General features: G+C 46.8%; 1 protein-coding gene across 1 annotated transcript in view; it reads right to left on the minus strand.

Annotated features, from left to right (window-relative positions):
* The window catches only part of LOC311234993 (integrin beta-4-like), a gene marked incomplete at both ends in the record, with an annotated part of 61,634 nt that overhangs the window by 12,420 nt on the left and 26,066 nt on the right, over window positions 1-23,148 (minus strand). The window contains 8 exon segments of the mRNA XM_084322303.1: window positions 3,123-3,251; window positions 5,724-5,906; window positions 9,992-10,129; window positions 14,698-14,878; window positions 15,213-15,370; window positions 16,113-16,430; window positions 18,728-18,935; window positions 22,455-22,606. Of these exon segments, the coding sequence (XP_084178429.1) occupies window positions 3,123-3,251; window positions 5,724-5,906; window positions 9,992-10,129; window positions 14,698-14,878; window positions 15,213-15,370; window positions 16,113-16,430; window positions 18,728-18,935; window positions 22,455-22,606 (1,467 nt within the window).

A 23,148-nucleotide genomic window follows, 5' to 3' on the forward strand; every position in this document is an offset into this window, starting at 1 on the left:
TGAGTTAAAGGGTCAGACCTGTTAGCAGGTGCTGGTTGACTGTAGTTTACACTAACCAGCTGAGCTAAAGGGTCAGACCCGTTAGCAGGTGCTGGGTGACTGTAGTTTACACTAATCAGCTGAGTTAAAGGGTCAGACCTGTTAGCAGGTGCTGGTCGACTGTAGTTTACACTAACCAGCTGAGCTAAAGGGTCAGACCCGTTAGCAGGTGCTGGTTGACTGTAGTTTACACTAACCAGCTGAGCTAAAGGGTCAGACCTGTTAGCAGGTGCTGGTTGACTGTAGTTTACACTAACCAGCTGAGCTAAAGGGTCAGACCCGTTAGCAGGTGCTGGTTGACTGTAGTTTACACTAACCAGCTGAGCTAAAGGGTCAGACCTGTTAGCAGGTGCTGGTTGACTGTAGTTTACACTAACCAGCTGAGCTAAAGGGTCAGACCTGTTAGCAGGTGCTGGTTGACTGTAGTTTACACTAACCAGCTGAGTTAAAGGGTCAGACCTGTTAGCAGGTGCTGGTTGACTGTAGTTTACACTGACCAGCTGAGCTAAAGGGTCAGACCTGTTAGCAGGTGCTGGTTGACTGTAGTTTACACTAACCAGCTGAGTTAAAGGGTCAGACCTGTTAGCAGGTGCTGGTTGACTGTAGTTTACACTAACCAGCTGAGCTAAAGGGTCAGAGGTTAGCAGGTGCTGGTTGACTGTAGTTTACACTAACCAGCTGAGCTAAAGGGTCAGACCTGTTAGCAGGTGCTGGTTGACTGTAGTTTACACTAACCAGCTGAGCTAAAGGGTCAGACCCGTTAGCAGGTGCTGGTCGACTGTAGTTTACACTAACCAGCTGAGCTAAAGGTTCAGACCTGTTAGCAGGTGCTGGTTGACTGTAGTTTACACTAACCAGCTGAGCTAAAGGGTCAGACCCGTTAGCAGGTGCTGGTTGACTGTAGTTTACACTAACCAGCTGAGCTAAAGGGTCAGACCTGTTAGCAGGTGCTGGTCGACTGTAGTTTACACTAACCAGCTGAGCTAAAGGGTCAGAGCTGTTAGCAGGTGCTGGTTGACTGTAGTTTACACTAACCAGCTGAGCTAAAGGGTCAGACCTGTTAGCAGGTGCTGGTTGACTGTAGTTTACACTAACCAGCTGAGCTAAAGGGTCAGACTTGTTAGCAGGTGCTGGTTGACTGTAGTTTACACTAACCAGCTGAGCTAAAGGGTCAGACCTGTTAGCAGGTGCTGGTTGACTGTAGTTTACACTAACCAGCTGAGCTAAAGGGTCAGACCTGTTAGCAGGTGCTGGTTGACTGTAGTTTACACTAACCAGCTGAGCTAAAGGGTCAGAGCCGTTAGCAGGTGCTGGTTGACTGTAGTTTACACTAACCAGCTGAGCTAAAGGGTCAGACCTGTCAGCAGGTGCTGGTTGACTGTAGTTTACACTAACCAGCTGAGCTAAAGGGTCAGACCTGTCAGCAGGTGCTGGTTGACTGTAGTTTACACTAACCAGCTGAGCTAAAGGGTCAGACCTGTTAGCAGGTGCTGGTTGACTGTAGTTTACACTAACCAGCTGAGCTAAAGGGTCAGACCTGTTAGCAGGTGCTGGTCGACTGTAGTTTACACTAACCAGCTGAGCTAAAGGGTCAGACCCGTTAGCAGGTGCTGGTCGACTGTAGTTTACACTAACCAGCTGAGCTAAAGGGTCAGACCTGTCAGCAGGTGCTGGTTGACTGTAGTTTACACTAACCAGCTGAGCTAAAGGGTCAGACCTGTTAGCAGGTGCTGGTTGACTGTAGTTTACACTAACCAGCTGAGCTAAAGGGTCAGACCTGTCAGCAGGTGCTGGTTGACTGTAGTTTACACTAACCAGCTGAGCTAAAGGGTCAGACCTGTCAGCAGGTGCTGGTTGACTGTAGTTTACACAGGTGCTGGTTGACTGTAGTTTACACTAACCAGCTGAGCTAAAGGGTCAGACCTGTTAGCAGGTGCTGGTTGACTGCGACCGACTCATCTGTAGTTTACAGTCGGCCTCCCCTCCCAGAAGCACCTTCCCAGTGAATAAAACCCACTCCTTAGTAGTTTACAGTGTCGGCATCAGAAACAGAAAGGTCTTTGATTTGGTTGTTTTTGGTGCGACGTTGACGGACAGACAATTATGGTAGAATAAAAAAATTTAAAAGGTGGAATGAAATTAAATGGAATATAAACCAAATTAACATCGAAGCACAATAGAATAGAATATAATTGTAAAATTTAAATAGGAATAGGCCAGGGCTGTATAACTGTGCACAATGTGGTCAGGTATATACACTAATTAGAATAAAAATAACAATACATTGTTGAATAATTTACAGGATGGAATATTTAGCAGGGCATGACTTTACACTACTGGTTCATTCTGAGGTGTTAGTATTGATGCGGTTCAGGGCGGTTCAGGGCGGTTCAGGGCGGTTCAGGGCGGTTCAGGGCTGGTTCAGGGCGGTTCAGGGCGGTTCAGGGCGGTTCAGGGCGGTTCAGGGGCGGTTCAGGACGGTTCAGGGCTGGTTCAGGGCGGTTCAGGGTGGTTCAGGGCTGGTTCAGGGCTGGTTCAGGGCTGGTTCAGGACGGTTCAGGGTGGTTCAGGGCGGTTCAGGACGGTTCAGGGCTGGTTCACGGTGGTTCAGGGCTTGTTCAGGGCGGTTCAGGGCGGTTCAGGGCGGTTCAGGGCGGTTCAGGGCGGTTCAGGGCGGTTCAGGGCGGTTCAGGGCAGTTCAGGGCTGGTTCAGGGCAGTTCAGGGCGGTTCAGGGCAGTTCAGGGCGGTTCAGGGCTGGTTCAGGACGGTTCAGGGCTGGTTCAGGGCGGTTCAGGGCTGGTTCAGGGCGGTTCAGGGCTGGTTCAGGGCTGGTTCACGGTGGTTCAGGGCTGGTTCAGGACGGTTCAGGGCGGTTCAGGGCGGTTCAGGGCGGTTCAGGGCGGTTCAGGGCGGTTCAGGGCTGGTTCAGGGCGGTTCAGGGCGGTTCAGGGCTGGTTCAGGGCAGTTCAGGGCTGGTTCAGGGCGGTTCAGGGCGGTTCAGGGCTGGTTCAGGGCGGTTCAGGGCGGTTCAGGGCGGTTCAGGGTGGTTCAGGGCGGTTCAGGGCTGGTTCAGGACGCTCACCTTCACCGGAGACACTGGGCGTCTTGGATCCCGCCGGGGACTTCATCACCTCGTTGCTGTACATCAGATAGCTGTCGTACTCGTCTCCCGCCTCGGCGTCCACGATGGGGATGTCTGGAATGATGGGAACTGGAGGGGGAGAAACAAGAGAAGGTAATAAACCTAAAATAAGAGAGATTAGGGTGTAAACTTAAGTAGGGCTGCTCCCTCTTAGTCATCTAATCCAGTGAGTTTGGTCTTAAAGGTGTTGTAAGTAGTATTATCTTGGTAAAATTTGCCATATTTGTTTGTGTATTAGGGTGCTTTCTCACTAGCCATTCGGGGTCGAATCAGCTCCGCTCCGTCCTTGGGTGTGAACTCCCCCCCCCTCCCTCTCCCCCCTCTAGTTTGCGTACACACTGCAGTCTTGGTGCGCTCCGGGTTTTGTTTACGGTTTGCGTTTTGAGCGTGTAAGCTGCCGTAGCGATGATGTCACGCTCTAACGTCAACACAGGAAGAGTTTAACATACGGTGGTGGAAACTGGATGCTGATATAAAGAAACAAATAACCAATAAATATGAAGTTATATTTGAACCTCTGTTGTCAAGCCTTGTCAATATAACCCACCCCCCTTTTCTCACGAATGGAACTGGTGTGGTGGAGTCCGCTTTGAGCGTTTTCCAGGGTTAACGCTAACGCTAAGCTAACGCTAACATGCTAACATGCTTGTTTGGTTGAGGTCTGAAGTTCTCTGAACTCGCCAAATTGCCCATAAATATAGTTTTTGTGGGTATTGTCCAGTTGTTGCTGTATGTTTTTATCTGCCCAAAATTCAAGCAAGCATGAATGCATTACAGTAATGACGTTGTGTGTGTCAGCAAGTTGATACAGAAGCCTCTTCCGTGTTTTGGTACAAGCTCGTACACCACGCTCCCCGCTCCCACTGGCGCGCACCCGGAACCACCTATTCCAGCGGTCCAGGTTTGGAGTGAATCAGCGTCCCCGGTGACGGGGGGGGGGGAGCGTTCTCCGTAGGACGATCACAGCCTATTTTGGTGCGATTGGGCTGTGATTTGACCCCGAATGGTTAGTGAGAAAGCCCCCTTAGGTTCACTTTGACGTTAGTAGAGTAGTATGGGCGGAGCTACAGGTGCGGGTCTGTCACTCAAATAGTATGGGCGGAGCCCAGCCACAAACAGCTTGAAATCTTGAAGTGGAAAAATGCTGCTTTAGAGTACTTTATTAGAAATACAAAACAATGCATTAAAAGAAATAATAAATACGTACAGATGTGCTCCATAGACTCACAGGAATTGTGTCAAATTGCCCAAATAGTGAAAGAAACAGTAAGATAGTTCCCCTTTAACAAAGAAAAAAACACCACTTACAGCACCTTTTAAGTCGACCAAGAATTTGTTAGTCGACTATTTCCATTCTCAAATCAGTGAATGTTGCCGTCTGTTCCTTGCACTACGGGGCAATTGTTACAAGTGATTGCAGTTGTTTACAGGGCTGTGCACAGACAATTTGGGTGGCAGGGGCTCAACCCAAATAGTAGCATTTGGGGTAATAGTAGGGGTATAGTAGTATACATTTCCGTCTTCATATTTGAAAGAAAAAGAAAAAAAAAGTGGGAAGGACACTTGGGGCAAAAGGGCAGGGGCTCAAGCCCCCCCTACGGCCCCATCTGTGCACGCCACTGGTTGGGTCACAGACACACCCACTGGACAGGGGCCTGGTGGACCACAGACACACTCACTGGACAGGGGCCTGGTGGACCACAGACACACTCACTGGACAGGGGCCTGGTGGACCACAGACACACTCACTGGACAGGGGCCTGGTGGACCACAGACACACCCACTGGACAGGGGCCTGGTGGACCACAGACACACCCACTGGACAGGGGCCTGGTGGACCACAGACACACTCACTGGACAGGGGCCTGGTGGACCACAGACACACCCACTGGACAGGGGCCTGGTGGACCACAGACACACTCACTGGACAGGGGCCTGGTGGACCACAGACACACTCACTGGACAGGGGCCTGGTGGACCACAGACACACCCACTGGACAGGGGCCTGGTGGACCACAGACACACTCACTGGACAGGGGCCTGGTGACCACAGACACACTCACTGGACAGGGGCCTGGTGGACCACAGACACACTCACTGGACAGGGGCCTGGTGGACCACAGACACACCCACTGGACAGGGGCCTGGTGGACCACAGACACACCCACTGGACAGGGGCCTGGTGGACCACAGACACACCCACTGGACAGGGGCCTGGTGGACCACAGACACACTCACTGGACAGGGGCCTGGTGGACCACAGACACACTCACTGGACAGGGGCCTGGTGGACCACAGACACACTCACTGGACAGGGGCCTGGTGGACCACAGACACACCCACTGGACAGGGGCCTGGTGGCGTGAATATTTTAATAATAATTGAAGGGATTCGAACTTGTTACCAACGCACCGCAGGATCCACAGCAAAGCAGGCTAGACGCAAGTTAGTTACCTTAAATAATTACGCGGCCTGGTGGGCTGCGAGGCCTAACCCTAACCCTAACCCTAACCCTAACCCTCGGGTCACAGACACACTCACTGGACAGGGGCCTGATGGGCTGCGAGCCCAGGTTGATGGTGGCGTCTCGGAAGGGGCCCCAGCCCACGCTGTTCCGGGCCCGGACCTTGTACTGGTACGTCTGGGCGCGCTGCAGGTTCTCGATCAGCAGTATGCGCTTCCTCGGGCTGTCGATCTTCACCTTCTTGGCTGCTCCCGCGGGCTCTGTGGGTGCGGAGAGGGGCACAGGCGGAAGTGTTTTAACCCTTTCACTGCCACACTACCAAAGGGTTAACCCTTTCATAACCACAGTACAGAAGGTTAACCCTTTCACTGCCACACGACAAAGGGTTAACCCCATTCACTGCGACAATACAGACGGTTAACCCTTTCACTGCCATGCGACACAGGGTTAACCCTTTCACAACCACACTACAGAAGGTTAACCCTTTCACTACCACACTACAGACGGTTAACCGTCTGTAGTGTGGTAGTGAAAGGGTTAACCGTCTGTAGTGTGGTAGTGAAAGGGTTAACCTTCTGTAGTGTGGTAGTGAAAGGTTAACTGTCTGTAGTGTGGTAGTGAAAAGGTTAACCTTCTGTAGTGTGGTAGTGAAAGGGTTAACCGTCTGTAGTGTGGTAGTGAAAGGGTTAACCTTCTGTAGTGTGGTAGTGAAAGGTTAACCTTCTGTAGTGTGGTAGTGAAAGGTTAACCTTCTGTAGTGTGGTAGTGAAAGGTTAACCTGTGTGGTAGTGAAAGGTTAACCTTCTGTAGTGTGGTAGTGAAAGGTTAACCTTCTGTAGTGTGGTAGTGAAAGGGTTAACCTTCTGTAGTGTGGTAGTGAAAGGGTTAACCTTCTGTAGTGTGGTAGTAAAGGGTTAACCTTCTGTAGTGTGGTAGTGAAAGGGTTAACCTTCTGTAGTGTGGTAGTGAAAGGGTTAACCTTCTGTAGTGTGGTAGTAAAGGGTTAACCTTCTGTAGTGTGGTAGTGAAAGGGTTAACCTTATGTAGTGTGGTAGTAAAGGGTTAACCTTCTGTAGTGTGGTAGTGAAAGGGTTAACCTTCTGTAGTGTGGTAGTGAAAGGTTAACCTGTGTGGTAGTGAAAGGTTAACCTTCTGTAGTGTGGTAGTGAAATGTTAACCTTCTGTAGTGTGGTAGTGAAAGGTTAACCTTCTGTAGTGTGGTAGTGAAAGGGTTAACCTTATGTAGTGTGGTAGTGAAAGGGTTAACCTTCTGTAGTGTGGTAGTGAAAGGGTTAACCTTCTGTAGTGTGGTAGTGAAAGGTTAACCTTCTGTCGTGTGGTAGTGAAAGGGTTAACCTTCTGTAGTGTGGTAGTGAAAGGGTTAACCTTCTGTAGTGTGGTAGTGAAAGGGTTAACCTTCTGTAGTGTGGTAGTGAAAGGGTTAACCTTCTGTAGTGTGGTAGTGAAAGGGGTTAAGTACTTTACGTTTATATTAACCCCTCTCAGTCACCTTTTTCATACATCATTATTATGCTGGTTTCTATTGTGTTTTTGTGTATTGTATTGTTCTATTGTGTATTTTATTGACATGCTGTAAGTCAAGGGGGCAAGACTCAAGAATCTTGCTCTTTTTTGTTTGAGAAATATGACAAAGATGCAACAATAAAGTTGAATCTGCATCTGAGAAGAGAGAAATCTCTATCGATCACATGACGTGACGTCGGAGTGTCGACGACCCAAAGTGTGGGAACCTTTAGTTTCATTAATTCAATCTTTATTTACACCCGATAAATACACTGAGTAGTTAAGGTAATTTACAGTGTCATCGAGATGTTACATTCACAAGTGTCATAGTGCATTCATATAAATATAAAGACATCGGACAATCTGAATAATTAAGAGCAATAATTTATAATAAGAGGTCATAATTTTAAAACAATTGCATGTCGTGGTGACCTGATTGGTCATTACGGTTCTAAACCGACCCATAGACACTAGAGTGTCTAGTTTCAGAGTTTCCTGCAGGGTATTCCATGAGGTCGGGGCAGAGAAGCCAAAAGCACATCTACCAAGTTCAGTACACACTCTAGTCTAGAGTCTAAAGTATGTAATGAACTTGGTAGATTTGCTTTTGATCCAGTGATTGTCTTACACTTAGAGTGTCTAAAGTTTAGGCACTTTAAGTGTAAGACAACCACTGGATCAAGTTCAGTACAAACTCTAGACACTCTAAGTGTAAGACAATCACTGGATCAAGTTCAGTACAAACTCTAGACACTCTAAGTGTAAGACAATCACTGGATCAAGTTCAGTACAAACTCTAGACACTCTAAGTGTAAGACAACCACTGGATCAAGTTCAGTACAAACTCTAGACACTCTAAGTGTAAGCCAATCACTGGATCAAGTTCAGTACAAACTCTAGACACTCTAAGTGTAAGACAACCACTGGATCAAGTTCAGTACAAACTCTAGACACTCTAAGTGTAAGACAATCACTGGATCAAGTTCAGTACAAACTCTAGACACTCTAAGTGTAAGCCAATCACTGGATCAAGCTCAGTACAGACTCTAGACACTCTAAGTGTAAGACAATCACTGGATCAAGCTCAGTACAGACTCTAGTCCCTGAAACAAACCTTTATCACATGTGGGTTCACAGCCTAATGTGTATCAAATCCGGGGGTCCAGGTTTGAGAACCACTGGTCTACAGGCTAAAAGTGAAGGTGCAGGAGAGCGGGAGGAACGTATATTTGAGTGTGCCACTACTTCCATATGATAGAGAAGGGATAGGAGAACATCACTGGCCACTACTTCCAGATGATAGAGAAGGGATAGGAGAACATCACTGGCCACTACTTCCAGATGATAGAGAAGGGATAGGAGAACATCACTGGCCACTACTTCCAGATGATAGAGAAGGGATAGGAGAACATCACTGGCCACTACTTCCAGATGATAGAGAAGGGATAGGAGAACATCACTGGCCACTACTTCCATATGATAGAGAAGGGATAGGAGAACATCACTGGTCACTACTTCCATATGATAGAGAAGGGATAGGAGAACATCACTGGTCACTACTTCCATATGATAGAGAAGGGATAGGAGAACATCACTGGCCACTACTTCCATATGATAGAGAAGGGATAGGAGAACATCACTGGTCACTACTTCCATATGATAGAGAAGGGATAGGAGAACATCACTGGCCACTACTTCCAGATGATAGAGAAGGGATAGGAGAACATCACTGGCCACTACTTCCATATGATAGAGAAGGGATAGGAGAACATCACCGGTCACTACTTCCATATGATAGAGAAGGGATAGGAGAACATCACTGGCCACTACTTCCATATGATAGAGAAGGGATAGGAGAACATCACTGGCCACTACTTCCAGATGATAGAGAAGGGATAGGAGAACATCACTGGTCACTACTTCCAGATGATAGAGAAGGGATAGGAGAACATCACTGGCCACTACTTCCATATGATAGAGAAGGGATAGGAGAACATCACTGGTCACTACTTCCATATGATAGAGAAGGGATAGGAGAACATCACTGGTCACTACTTCCAGATGATAGAGAAGGGATAGGAGAACATCACCGGTCACTACTTCCATATGATAGAGAAGGGATAGGAGAACATCACCGGTCACTACTTCCATATGATAGAGAAGGGATAGGAGAACATCACTGGTCACTACTTCCAGATGATAGAGAAGGGATAGGAGAACATCACTGGTCACTACTTCCATATGATAGAGAAGGGATAGGAGAACATCACTGGTCACTACTTCCAGATGATAGAGAAGGGATAGGAGAACATCACTGGTCACTACTTCCATATGATAGAGAAGGGATAGGAGAACATCACTGGCCACTACTTCCAGATGATAGAGAAGGGATAGGAGAACATCACTGGCCACTACTTCCAGATGATAGAGAAGGGATAGGAGAACATCACTGGCCACTACTTCCAGATGATAGAGAAGGGATAGGAGAACATCACTGGCCACTACTTCCATATGATAGAGAAGGGATAGGAGAACATCACTGGTCACTACTTCCAGATGATAGAGAAGGGATAGGAGAACATCACCGGTCACTACTTCCAGATGATAGAGAAGGGATAGGAGAACATCACCGGTCACTACTTCCAGATGATAGAGAAGGGATAGGAGAACATCACTGGCCACTACTTCCAGATGATAGAGAAGGGATAGGAGAACATCACCGGTCACTACTTCCAGATGATAGAGAAGGGATAGGAGAACATCACTGGCCACTACTTCCAGATGATAGAGAAGGGATAGGAGAACATCACCGGTCACTCACTCATCTCATCATCAATGGGTGTGTAGATGACCTCGTAGGCTGTGATATTGCCATTGGTCTCCGCAGGCTCCGCCCAGCTGACCTGAGTGACGGTTGGACTGATGACGTTGAAGGCCAGGCGACCGGGCTCACTGGGCGCTGCAGGAGGAGAGGAGACAGGGACAGTGTTTTCTCTATGGCATTGTTACATGTAAATACGAGATAATTATACCAAAAGTTATAAAAAAGGACATTCAGATTCAAGAGATATATTGAGACGGACATGAAAGAACTACAGGATTACACGTGACACATAATACAAATAGACGGGAACATGAAAGTGACTAATGCAGAGCTTTTGACCCGGAGCTCAGAGGTCGCACACAGAACAAGTTGGACATGTATAGTGCGCATCTTTTAGCCACTAGGGGGAGCCCTCTCACTAGGAGAGCCACTACTCCCCACCCGCCAGCGGGGGAAAGAGGGGTACGACTGAGACCCTCTACTACCATGGAAGTACCAAGTGTTAATGTTGATGTTAATGTTTATTATGGTTATATGTACAGTATGTAAATCAGACAGGGATAGCAGAGGCTACAACCACAAATATAATTTTATGTGACATAAACGGGAGAACATTTGGAAAATAAATATGACACAAGTTAAGGGTATCAAAATGATGTTGTTGAATGTTAATGGTATGAATAATCTGATCAAAAGGAGTAAGGTGATGACGAAACTTAAGAAAGAAGAGGCGCAGGTTATCTTCTTACAAGAAACACATCTAATATCACAAGAACATGAAAAGCTGAAGAGATTTGGGTATGAGAATTTGTTTTATAGTTCTTTTAAACAGAACCTTAGAAGAGGAGTAGCTATACTAATTAAGAACACAGTGAAGTTTGAAATTATCAGGGAAATAAGAGATAAAGAGGGGAGGTATGTAATGGTCAAGGGGAAAATGGAAGGTCAAATGGTAACACTAGTGAATGTGTATGCTCCACCAGAAAGTGAGAAATATCTATTTGAAACAATCTTTGATATCATAGCGATGGAAGGGGAAGGGGTCCCAATCTGTACAGGTGATTTTAATGTAGTACTGAACTATGACATAGACACAACAAGCACAAATAAATAGAGGACAAACATTAGCAAATATATGAATATACAAATGGCAGAATTAGGAATCATGGATGGAGAGAAATGCACACACTAGATAGAGAATACACACATTATTCGCATCCACACACAACATATTCAAGGATAGACTATTTTCTCATGACAACAGGGGACAGATACAGGGTGGAAGAATGCAGGATAGGGGTAACGGACATATCAGACCATAGCGCAATATACCTGACAGTGAATCTTAAAAGTAGGCAGAGAAATACAGTTTGGAGACTGAACGTAGGACTATTAAATAACAAAGGTTTGGTTAACGAAGTAAAAGGAGACATAATTAGATACAGAGAAGAAAATGATAATGGAGAGGTAGACCCAAACATTTTATGGGATGCACTAACGGTAGTAATACATGGAAAATTGATAGCAAAGACGGCATTACTCAAGAAGGCCAGAATAGAGACATACCAGAACTTGATAAAGAAACTGAAAGAATTAGATAAAGAACACCAAAGCTCAAAGAACCAAAATACATTTAGAGAGGTAAAGGAAGTTAGAGGAAAGATAAACAAAGAACTGCTGACAGAAATAGAGAAGAAAGCTAGATACATGAAACAGACATACTATGAAGGAGGACCGAAAGCGACCAGACTTTTAGCTAGACTAATCAGGACACAACAAAAACTGAACACAATACACACAATAAGGGACACGAACACAAACAAAATACTAAGAGAACCAGCTGAAATAGAGAAGACATTTGAAGAATACTATAAGAAACTATACACACAACCGATAGCGGCAGGAGAAGAGGAGATAGAGACATTTTTAGGAAAATTAGATCTACCATCGATAGGGAAGGAACAGAACGAAATATTAAACGCAGAGATTACAGAACAGGAAGTGGGGAATGCGATCAGTAAATCAAAGAGTAGTAAGTCACCGGGTAGCGACGGATTCCCCTCTGAATTCTACAAAACATTTAGACAGGAACTGAGCCCCATACAGATATTATAGACGAAGACCAGACCGGATTCATTAAAGGAAGACAGACACAGGATAACATAAGGAAGACAGTGCAGGTGGTAGAGGAGATACAAAAGGAAGGAGGAAGTGCAGTATTAGTTAGCCTAGATGCAGAAAAAGCATTCGACAGTGTAAGCTGGATATTTCTATATAAAGTATTGGAGAAATTTGGATTAGACAAAAACGCTATGAAAACAATTAGGGCATTATATCAAGAACCGACGGCAAGGATTAAGGTAAATGGTAGTCTGACGGACCGGATTAAACTAGAGAGAGCTACCAGACAGGGTTGTTGTCTTTCGCCGACGCTCTTCGATGTATTCATCGAACCACTGGCTCAACTAATTAGACAGACCAAAGACATCAAAGGGGTGGAGATAAGGGGAACAGAACATAAATTGGGACTGTTTGCAGACGACGTGATAGTATATATGAGACAACCAGACACAAGCTTTCCGACACTGATGGATTTACTGACAGAATATGGATATTACTCAGGGTATAGACTCAACGTGACGAAGACACAGACTTTAGCACTGAACTACACTCCAACGATAGAGATCAAAGAAAAATACAAAATTAAATGGGACATGGACAGGATCAAGTACTTAGGGGTGAACATTACAAGAGGGGTGGAGGGGTTATACGAGGCAAACTATACACAGATGAATCATAAAATCAAGAAAGACCTAGAAAGATGGACAGTAATGCCCCTAGATTTCAGCTCAAGGATCGAGATCATTAAGATGAACATATTACCAAGGTTATTATACCTATTTCAGTCTTTACCTATATTGATACCACAAAAACAATTCAGGGAATGGGATAGATAGATATCAAGATTCATTTGGGGGGGGAAAAGACCAAGGATCAGATATGTGACTCTACAACTACCAAAGGAGAAAGGAGGAATGGCAGTACCCAGTTTAGAAGGCTATTACTATGCAGCACAGTTTAGGACAGTAGCATGCTGGTGCAATGTGAATTATGAAGCCAAATGGAAAGATATAGAAACAAAAAGAGAGGGATTCAAAGTGCAGGCACTAAAAGGAGATAGGAAGTTGTTCAGAAGACAGGAACAGCTACTAGACCCAATTACCAAATTCACTATAAACATATGGAACACAATAGTAAAGAAATACAAGCTAGAAAAATAATCCAAGATACTTAGATGGATAACACACGACAACAAATTCAAACCAGGGATAGACGACCATGGGTTCAAAAGATGGGAACGGGGGGGGGGGGGGGGGGGGGGGGATAACAGCAATATGTACAATGATAGAAGGAGGGGAGATGCAGACTCTACAAAAACTTTAAAAAAAGATTCGGACTAGAGAATAGAGACCACTTTAGATATTTACAGATTAGAGATTACTATAACAAAGAAATAAAACAAGACAGAGACAGAGAACAGAATGGGGTAATTAAGATAATGGTAAAATCATATGAAGGAAGGAAGGGGAGGGTTATATCAGCACTATATCAGGCAATAATGGACAGTAAGGAAATTACAACCTTGTATATAAAAGAAACGTGGGAGAAAGAATTAGAAATAGAGATAACAGAGGAGGAATGGTATAACACATGTAAGATACAACAATCAACCACAGGATCAAGGATATGGAGGGAGATTGGGTGGGAAAACATAATTAGATTCTTTATAACACCAGAAATACAGGGTAATTACACACCAACACAAAAGCCATGTTGGAGAAAATGTGGGCAAGAAGTAGCGAACCACACACACATATTCTGGGAATGTCAGAAAATAAGAAACTATTGGGAAGAGATAGGAGAGATAATAAATGAAATAGTAGGATATGAAATACCCCAGACAGGTCTAGTATTATACATAGGAAACTTGTCACAGAAAGACATTCAGGGAGAAGACAAATATTTGATTAAGATACTATTAGTAGCAGCCAAGAAAGCACTGACTAAACTGTGGTACAGGGTAGAAGCACAGACGAAGGAACAATGGACAGAGATAATAGAGGGGATACAGGAAATGGAGAGAATCACACATATGCTGAGGCTGCAAGAGGAGACATTTTAGTCAAAATGGGAAAAGTGGGAGGAATATAGGAAGAAAAGGAACAACATCACAGAAGGATGAAAAGGAAACAAGAAAATTAAATAAATTGAAATGTAAATAAACAATGTAAAGATAGAAATGACCAATGAACCCATGTCACCCCCTGACTTTTATTTCAGTTTTATTTTTGATATTATAATTTTTTCTTTATTGTTTCTGTCTGTTTAATGCTATTGTAAATTCTGTCTTTGTATTTTGTACCTGGAAGACCAACTGATCTTATGTTAATATTCACTGATGATGTTGTTTGTATGTTTGTAAATAAAAAATGAAAATAAAAATGTAAGTAAAAAAAAAAAAGGTTAACCTTCTGTATTGTCGCAGTGAAAGGGTTAACCTTCTGTAGTGTGGTTGTGAAAGGGTTAACCCTTTGTTAGTGTGGCGGTGAAAGGGTTAACCCTTTGGTAGTGTGGTGGTGAAAGGGTTAACCTTCTGTAGTGTGGTAGTGAAAGGGTTAACTGAGCGGCAGTAAAATACTCACAGTCCTCCTTGGTCTGGCAGGGGATCATGTCGCTGTAGCCGCCGTCGCCCAGGGCGTTGTAGGCGCACACGCGCATCTCGTAGTCGCAGAAGGGGTACAGGTTGGTGAGCTCGGCGTGGGTGGTCTTCACGTCCACGACCTCAGCGTCCGCCTCCGCGTCTCCGTAGATCCAGTACTTCACCTGGAGCGGGGGGGGGGGGGGATTAATAATATTTAATATTTAATAAATGATAATAATAAATACTAACTCTGTACCTTTCTAAAACCTCTGTGGATGTATTATTTAAAAGAAAAAAACATTACTCTACATAAAAAAGTCTATCTATAGGTACTTAAAATCAACAAAACCACTACAGGAACAAAAGCAGTAGACGGCGACAACGACATTTCAACAGGGGGCGCCATACTGCAACCAGAGCGCTGGGCAGACGGAAACAACAGACGAACATAACGTCAGACAAACAACAACGCAGGGTTTTAGACAAAACACAATGGCCCTCTCCGTTAACGCCCACCTTGTACCCCATGGGGTTCCCCGGGGGCTGGTCCCAGTCCAGGCGGATGTTCCTGGGACCAGTGGCGGTGGCCCTGGCGTTGGGGGGGCAGAAGAGACGACCCCCAGGGGAGGTCACGGCCTGCTGCTGCGTCTGCTGAGACTCTGGAGCTTTGACCTCTGGAGGGAGGGACGGGTATCAATGCAGACGGGAGAAGGGAGGGATGGAGGGAGATTGAAAGAGGGATGGATAGAAAAGGTCAAAGGGTGGAGAAAAAGAGTTTGTCAGACAGAAGAACCCACAACAAAAGAGAGGAGAGTAGTACACGTGGTGTAAGTAGACAGTACGTCTGGTGGTATTACTTGCTAAGTTCTATAGCACTATTAAGTACTTTTAATTATTTTTTATCTATTTTTTGTCCTCACTTTTTTCTCATATTTTTCTCCCATCCCAATTTAGTCGTTATGCCAATTCCCTTCCTGGTCGTTGCGTGCATTGTCCCCCTCTGTCGGCCTAGGGAGGGTTGAAGACTACCACATGTCTCCTCCGATACATGTGGAGTCAGCCAGCCGCTTCTTTTCACCCGACAGCGAGGACTCTCACTGGGGGAACGTAACGCGTGGGAGGATCACACTACCTCCCTCAGATCCCTTCCTCGCTGAGCAGGCTTCCCACCCGCTGACACTGCCAATTGTGTTCGTAGGGACGACCGACCAAGCCGGAGGCACCGCTGACAGCTGGATTCGATCCCAGAGTCTCTGCGGTGGTAGGCGAGCGCTCAGTCCGCTACGCTACCCAGCCGCCCATGTATTTTATATCTTAGAATTCCAGAACTCAATAATTCAAAAAAGTCTAATCCCATACGCGAGATCGTACGCCTGGTCTGCGTTAGGGTTAGGGTTAGGGTTGATGGCCTCTCACCTCCCTCGGTGACGTTCACCAGCATGGACCTCCTCTCCCCGACGGAGGCGTTGGCGCCGGGCTCAAACAGCTCCAGCTGGAAGCTCTCGGGCTGCACCGGGCCGGGGTGGGCCCGCGGGTCTATCACGATGTTCTTCTCCGACTCCCCGGGGCCGAACTTCAGGGCGCCGCTGAGCTCGAAGCGCTGGGCCTTCTTGGTGCGCCAGCGGACGGCGGCGGGGATGTCCTGGTTCCGCGTGCGCACCACGGGGATGGTGTAGACGGAGTCGTGGGTGGTGAAGCTCTGGGTGGCCTTCTTGAACATCAAGACACTGGGCTCTGTGTGTGTGTGTGGGCGCGTGTGTGTGTGTGCGTGTGTGCGCGTGTGTGTGTGTGTGTGTGTGTGTGTGTGCGTGTGTGCGTGTGCGTGTGTGTGTGCGTGTGCGTGTGCGTGTGTGTGTGCGTGTGCGTGTGCGTGTGTGTGTGTGTGTGTGTGTGGAGATAAGGAGAGAGTACATTAGCAATAGAGTACATTAGCAATAGAGTACATTACTGTAGCAATCATCATCGTGACTAAATCTTTTTGTATTCATTACTTTACATTTGACTAACCTTCCTGGACATTTACATTTAACATTTTACTGTACATTTGACTATATATTACTTTCGGACTGTATATTTTAGAATGTATATACATATTTTAGAATGTATATACATACATATTTTAGAATGTATATCTCTGACTGTGTATTTTTTATTTTTATTTTTTATTTATTTTTATTTATTTCGCACCATTTCAGCAAAACAGTAAAAACATTGACCGTGACAGAAGGTGTATAAAGGTGCTGAGTAGTAGAGGCCAGAGACCCAGATGGGCCTCAACTCATTAAATCATTGGATTAAAAAAAATAAACACAACAACAACAACAACAACAACAACAACAACATTAATAATTAGTCTAAACAAATTGACATAAAACTGTAAAACAAAGTGACATTAATGGTTTTATGAGATTGAAACTATTCATTTAATAATGTATATTTAAGCTTGGATTTGAGTGATGAAATAGATGAGCAAAATATATTATAAAATATTTGAGATCTTTGACTACCTGAATGTTCATTGTGAGCGATCTGTATTAGTGCTGCATTTCCCTCGGGATCAATAAAGTACTTCTATTCTATTCTATCTATTGTGCCCGGCTGTCAGACACGCTGTGGAGGGACTGGTGGGACTGGTGGGGTGTACGGCTCATTAGAAGGATACTTTGACAGAACAGGCTCCAGGCTCACTGGCCAGGCAGTGTCCCATGGTTTTAGAGAGGAATGCTAACTACACTAACGAGTCGAGTCAAGTCAAGTGTTCCGTTATTAATCCCCTTGTTGGGGTAATGCAGGTGTCACAGCAGCATGAGTGAGGGGGAGGAGGGGTACAGGCAGGAAAAAGAGAATAATAGAAATCATAATAATAATTATTATATGCCCCAACTCTGCCTATTTTTAAGAAAAGGCTAAAAACCCTTACGTTTGTTTCTGCTTTTAACTGCTGCTGCTCAACCAATGCACTCTTTTACGGCACTTTTTTCTTTTCTTTTGTTTATTTCAATGCACTGAAAATCTATTTGTGCGAATGTACTGCTTTTATACTGTACCCTTCTATGTTCCTTTTATATATATATATATATATTCTTTTTTTCTTTTCTTTTGTTTACCGTACTTTTCGCACTATAAGCCGCACCTGACTATAAGCCGCAGCAGCTAAATTGAATGATGTGTACATATATAAGCCGCACTGGACTATAAGCCGCATGTGTTTTAATGTTTAATTACCATATGTAAGGAGTGGAGCCTGCTGCTTAATTTGACTCAACACGGGAAACCTCACCCGGCCCGGACACGGAAAGGATTGACAGATTGATTGCTCTTTCTCGATTCTGTGGGTGGTGGTGAATGGCCGTTCTTATATTGAGCTTTAAGTTCCCACCTCCACAGAGAATGACTCCCATTGGGACACAATACTGTCGGACAAATAACATTAACTCATTTACAAGTTGTATTAAGTTTAGCAAATAAGGGAACAAATAAATAACATTTCAATGCAGTAAAAAAAGCAATATTTCGATTTTCGGGTTTTGTCCACATATAAGCCGCACCGTTATATAAGCCGCAGGGTCGAAAAATGGGGGAAAAAGCCACGGCTTATAGTCGGAAAAGTACGGTATTTCAATGCACTGAAAATCGATTTGTGCGAATGTACTGCTTTTATACTGTACCCTTCTATGTTCCTTTTATATATATATATATATATATATATATATATATATTTGTTTTTCTTTTCTTTTTTTAAATCATTCTTTTATATACTGTGCCTTCTTTTTATCGTTTTGTTTTTGTGTACAGCACTTTGGATTGTCTCTGTGTATGAAATGTGCTTAATAAATAAATTTGACTTGACTTGAATAATAATAACAATAATAATAGAATAGAACATAATAATAACATGCCACTTTCTACTGAAGGGTAAATGTAGAAATGTTTTTCTCCCAACGTCACAAGTGGCTGGCGATGGAAAAGAACCAACTAAAACTTCAAAACGTCAAAGCGTCTTTTTGCACCGTCGGTGCGTGTCTCCTCACCTGGCTGGTCGGCGATGGTCACCGTGGTCCTGGGGTAGCGGCCCAGCTTGGCCCCCTGCCGCGGGTTGCTGAGGTCCAGGACGAACTGCTTCACCTGCCTGTCCTCCAGGAGAAGGTCCTTCTCCCCCAGCTCCAGCAGCCGCACGGGCACCGTCTTCTGGGTCTCCCCGGGCCCGTAGGTCAGGTCCCCCTCCACGCTCACGTAGTCCTGGTGGGGAACATCAAATCAAATCAAATTTGCCAAATTTGGCGGCACGGTGGCACAGTGGTTAGTACTGCTGCCTCACAACAAGAAGGTCCTGGTTCAGTGGTTAGCACTGCTGCCTCACAGCTAGAAGGTCCTGGTTCAGTGGTTAGCACTGCTGCCTCACAGCTAGAAGGTCCTGGTTCAGTGGTTAGCACTGCTGCCTCACAGCTAGAAGGTCCTGGTTCAGTGGTTAGCACTGCTGCCTCACAGCTAGAAGGTCCTGGTTCAGTGGTTAGCACTGCTGCCTCACAGCAAGAAGGTCCTGGTTCAGTGGTTAGCACTGCTGCCTCACAGCAAGAAGGTCCTGGTTTAGTGGTTAGCACTGCTGCCTCACAGCTAGAAGGTCCTGGTTTAGTGGTCAGCACTGCTGCCTCACAGCTAGAAGGTCCTGGTTTAGTGGTCAGCACTGCTGCCTCACAGCAAGAAGGTCCTGGTTCAGTGGTTAGCACTGCTGCCTCACAGCAAGAAGGTCCTGGTTCAGTGGTTAGCACTGCTGCCTCACAGAAAGAAGGTCCTGGTTCAGTGGTTAGCACTGCTGCCTCACAGCTAGAAGGTCCTGGTTCAGTGGTTAGTACTGCTGCCTCACAGCAAGAAGGTCCTGGTTCAGTGGTTAGCACTGCTGCCTCACAGCAAGAAGGTCCTGGTTCAGTGGTTAGCACTGCTGCCTCACAGCAAGAAGGTCCTGGTTCAGTGGTTAGCACTGCTGCCTCACAGCTAGAAGGTCCTGGTTCAGTGGTTAGCACTGCTGCCTCACAGCTAGAAGGTCCTGGTTCAGTGGTTAGCACTGCTGCCTCACAGCTAGAAGGTCCTGGTTCAGTGGTTAGCACTGCTGCCTCACAGCTAGAAGGTCCTGGTTCAGTGGTTAGCACTGCTGCCTCACAACAAGAAGGTCCTGGTTCAGTGGTTAGTACTGCTGCCTCACAGCTAGAAAGTCCTGGTTCAGTGGTTAGCACTGCTGCCTCACAGCTAGAAGGTCCTGGTTCAGTGGTTAGCACTGCTGCCTCACAGCAAGAAGGTCCTGGTTCAGTGGTTAGTACTGCTGCCTCACAGCTAGAAGGTCCTGGTTCAGTGGTTAGCACTGCTGCCTCACAGCAAGAAGGTCCTGGTTCAGTGGTTAGCACTGCTGCCTCACAACAAGAAGGTCCTGGTTCAGTGGTTAGCACTGCTGCCTCACAGCTAGAAGGTCCTGGTTCAGTGGTTAGCACTGCTGCCTCACAGCTAGAAGGTCCTGGTTCAGTGGTTAGTACTGCTGCCTCACAGCAAGAAGGTCCTGGTTCAGTGGTTAGCACTGCTGCCTCACAGCAAGAAGGTCCTGGTTCAGTGGTTAGCACTGCTGCCTCACAGCAAGAAGGTCCTGGTTCAGTGGTTAGCACTGCTGCCTCACAGCAAGAAGGTCCTGGGTTCAGTGGTTAGTACTGCTGCCTCACAGCAAGAAGGTCCTGGTTCAGTGGTTAGTACTGCTGCCTCACAGCAAGAAGGTCCTGGTTCAGTGGTTAGCACTGCTGCCTCACAGAAAGAAGGTCCTGGTTCAGTGGTTAGCACTGTTGCCTCACAGCAAGAAGGTCCTGGTTCAGTGGTTAGCACTGCTGCCTCACAGCAAGAAGGTCCTGGTTCAGTGGTTAGCACTGCTGCCTCACAGCAAGAAGGTCCTGGTTCAGTGGTCAGCACTGCTGCCTCACAGCTAGAAGGTCCTGGTTCAGTGGTCAGCACTGCTGCCTCACAGCAAGAAGGTCCTGGTTCAGTGGTTAGTACTGCTGCCTCACAGCAAGAAGGTCCTGGGTTCAGTGGTTAGCACTGCTGCCTCACAGCTAGAAGGTCCTGGTTCAGTGGTTAGTACTGCTGCCTCACAGCAAGAAGGTCCTGGGTTCAGTGGTTAGCACTGCTGCCTCACAGCTAGAAGGTCCTGGTTCAGTGGTTAGTACTGCTGCCTCACAGCTAGAAGGTCCTGGTTCAGTGGTTAGCACTGCTGCCTCACAGCAAGAAGGTCCTGGTTCAGTGGTTAGTACTGCTGCCTCACAGCTAGAAGGTCCTGGTTCAGTGGTTAGCACTGCTGCCTCACAGCAAGAAGGTCCTGGTTCAGTGGTTAGCACTGCTGCCTCACAGCAAGAAGGTCCTGGTTCAGTGGTTAGTACTGCTGCCTCACAGCAAGAAGGTCCTGGTTCAGTGGTTAGTACTGCTGCCTCACAGCTAGAAGGTCCTGGTTCAGTGGTTAGTACTGCTGCCTCACAGCTAGAAGGTCCTGGTTCAGTGGTTAGTACTGCTGCCTCACAGCTAGAAGGTCCTGGTTCAGTGGTTAGCACTGCTGCCTCACAGCAAGAAGGTCCTGGTTCAGTGGTTAGTACTGCTGCCTCACAGCTAGAAGGTCCTGGTTCAGTGGTTAGTACTGCTGCCTCACAGCTAGAAGGTCCTGGTTCAGTGGTTAGTACTGCTGCCTCACAGCTAGAAGGTCCTGGTTCAGTGGTTAGTACTGCTGCCTCACAGCTAGAAGGTCCTGGTTCAGTGGTTAGTACTGCTGCCTCACAGCTAGAAGGTCCTGGTTCAGTGGTTAGCACTGCTGCCTCACAACAAGAAGGTCCTGGTTCAGTGGTTAGCACTGCTGCCTCACAGCAAGAAGGTCCTGGTTCAGTGGTTAGCACTGCTGCCTCACAGCTAGAAGGTCCTGGTTCAGTGGTTAACACTGCTGCCTCACAGCTAGAAGGTCCTGGTTCAGTGGTTAGCACTGCTGCCTCACAGCAAGAAGGTCCTGGTTCAGTGGTTAGCACTGCTGCCTCACAGCTAGAAGGTCCTGGTTCAGTGGTTAGCACTGCTGCCTCACAACAAGAAGGTCCTGGTTCAGTGGTTAACACTGCTGCCTCACAGCTAGAAGGTCCTGGTTCAGTGGTTAGTACTGCTGCCTCACAACAGAAGGTCCTGGTTCAGTGGTTAGCACTGCTGCCTCACAGCTAGAAGGTCCTGGTTCAGTGGTTAGCACTGCTGCCTCACAGCTAGAAGGTCCTGGTTCAGTGGTTAGCACTGCTGCCTCACAGCTAGAAGGTCCTGGTTCAGTGGTTAGTACTGCTGCCTCACAGCTAGAAGGTCCTGGTTCAGTGGTTAGCACTGCTGCCTCACAGCAAGAAGGTCCTGGTTCAGTGGTTAGTACTGCTGTCTCACAGCTAGAAGGTCCTGGTTCAGTGGTTAGCACTGCTGCCTCACAGCTAGAAGGTCCTGGTTCAGTGGTTAGCACTGCTGCCTCACAGCTAGAAGGTCCTGGTTCAGTGGTTAACACTGCTGCCTCACAGCAAGAAGGTCCTGGTTCAGTGGGTAACACTGCTGCCTCACAGCTAGAAGGTCCTGGTTCAGTGGTTAGCACTGTTGCCTCACAACAAGAAGGTCCTGTGTGTGTGTGTGTGTGTGTGTGTGTGTGTGTGTGTGTGTGTGTGTGTGTGCCCCATCTAACCTTCTTGTCCTTGGCAGTGTGTGTGTGTGTGTGCCCCATCTAACCTTCTTGTCCTTGGCAGTGAGGTCCCGTGTACGGTAGTTGACCTGCGCGCGTCCGTCTGTGTCAGTTATCTCCCTGCTGACGGGAATGTTGGCGACGCCGTCCTGCCTGCTGTAGGTGTAGGCTGGCTGCAGGAAGGAGAACACACTGTTGGCTGGAGAGAGAGAGGGGGGAGAGAGAGGGAGAGAGAGGGGGGGGGAGAGAGAGAGAGAGAGAGAGAGAGAGAGAGAGAGAGAGAGAGAGAGAGAGAGAGAGAGAGAGAGAGAGAGGGAGGGGGGGGAGAGAGAGGGGGGGAGAGAGAGAGAGAGAGAGAGAGGGGGGAGAGAGAGAGGGAGGGGGGAGAGAGAGGGGGGAGAGAGAGAGACAGAGAGAGGGGGGGAGAGAGAGAAGAGACAGAGAGAGAGGGGGGAGAGAGAGAAAGAGACAGAGAGAGAGAGGGGGGTAGAGAAGGAGGGGGGGGGAGAGAGAGAGAGAGAGAGAGAGAGAGAGAGAGAGAGAGAGAGAGAGAGAGAGAGAGAGAGAGAGAGATAGAGAGAGAGAGAGAGAGAGAGATGAGAGGGAGGGGGAGAGGGGGGGAGAGAGAGAGGGGGGGGAGAGAGAGGGGGGGAGAGAGGGGGAGAGAGAGGGGGAGAGGAGGAGGGAGGAGGGAGGGCGGGGGAGAGAGTTTTTTTTAAAGATTTATTTAACCTTTATTTA

This window comes from Notolepis coatsorum (assembly GCF_963971535.1).
Source record: "Notolepis coatsorum genome assembly, chromosome: 10".
NCBI classification, from domain to species: domain Eukaryota; kingdom Metazoa; phylum Chordata; class Actinopteri; order Aulopiformes; family Paralepididae; genus Notolepis; species Notolepis coatsorum.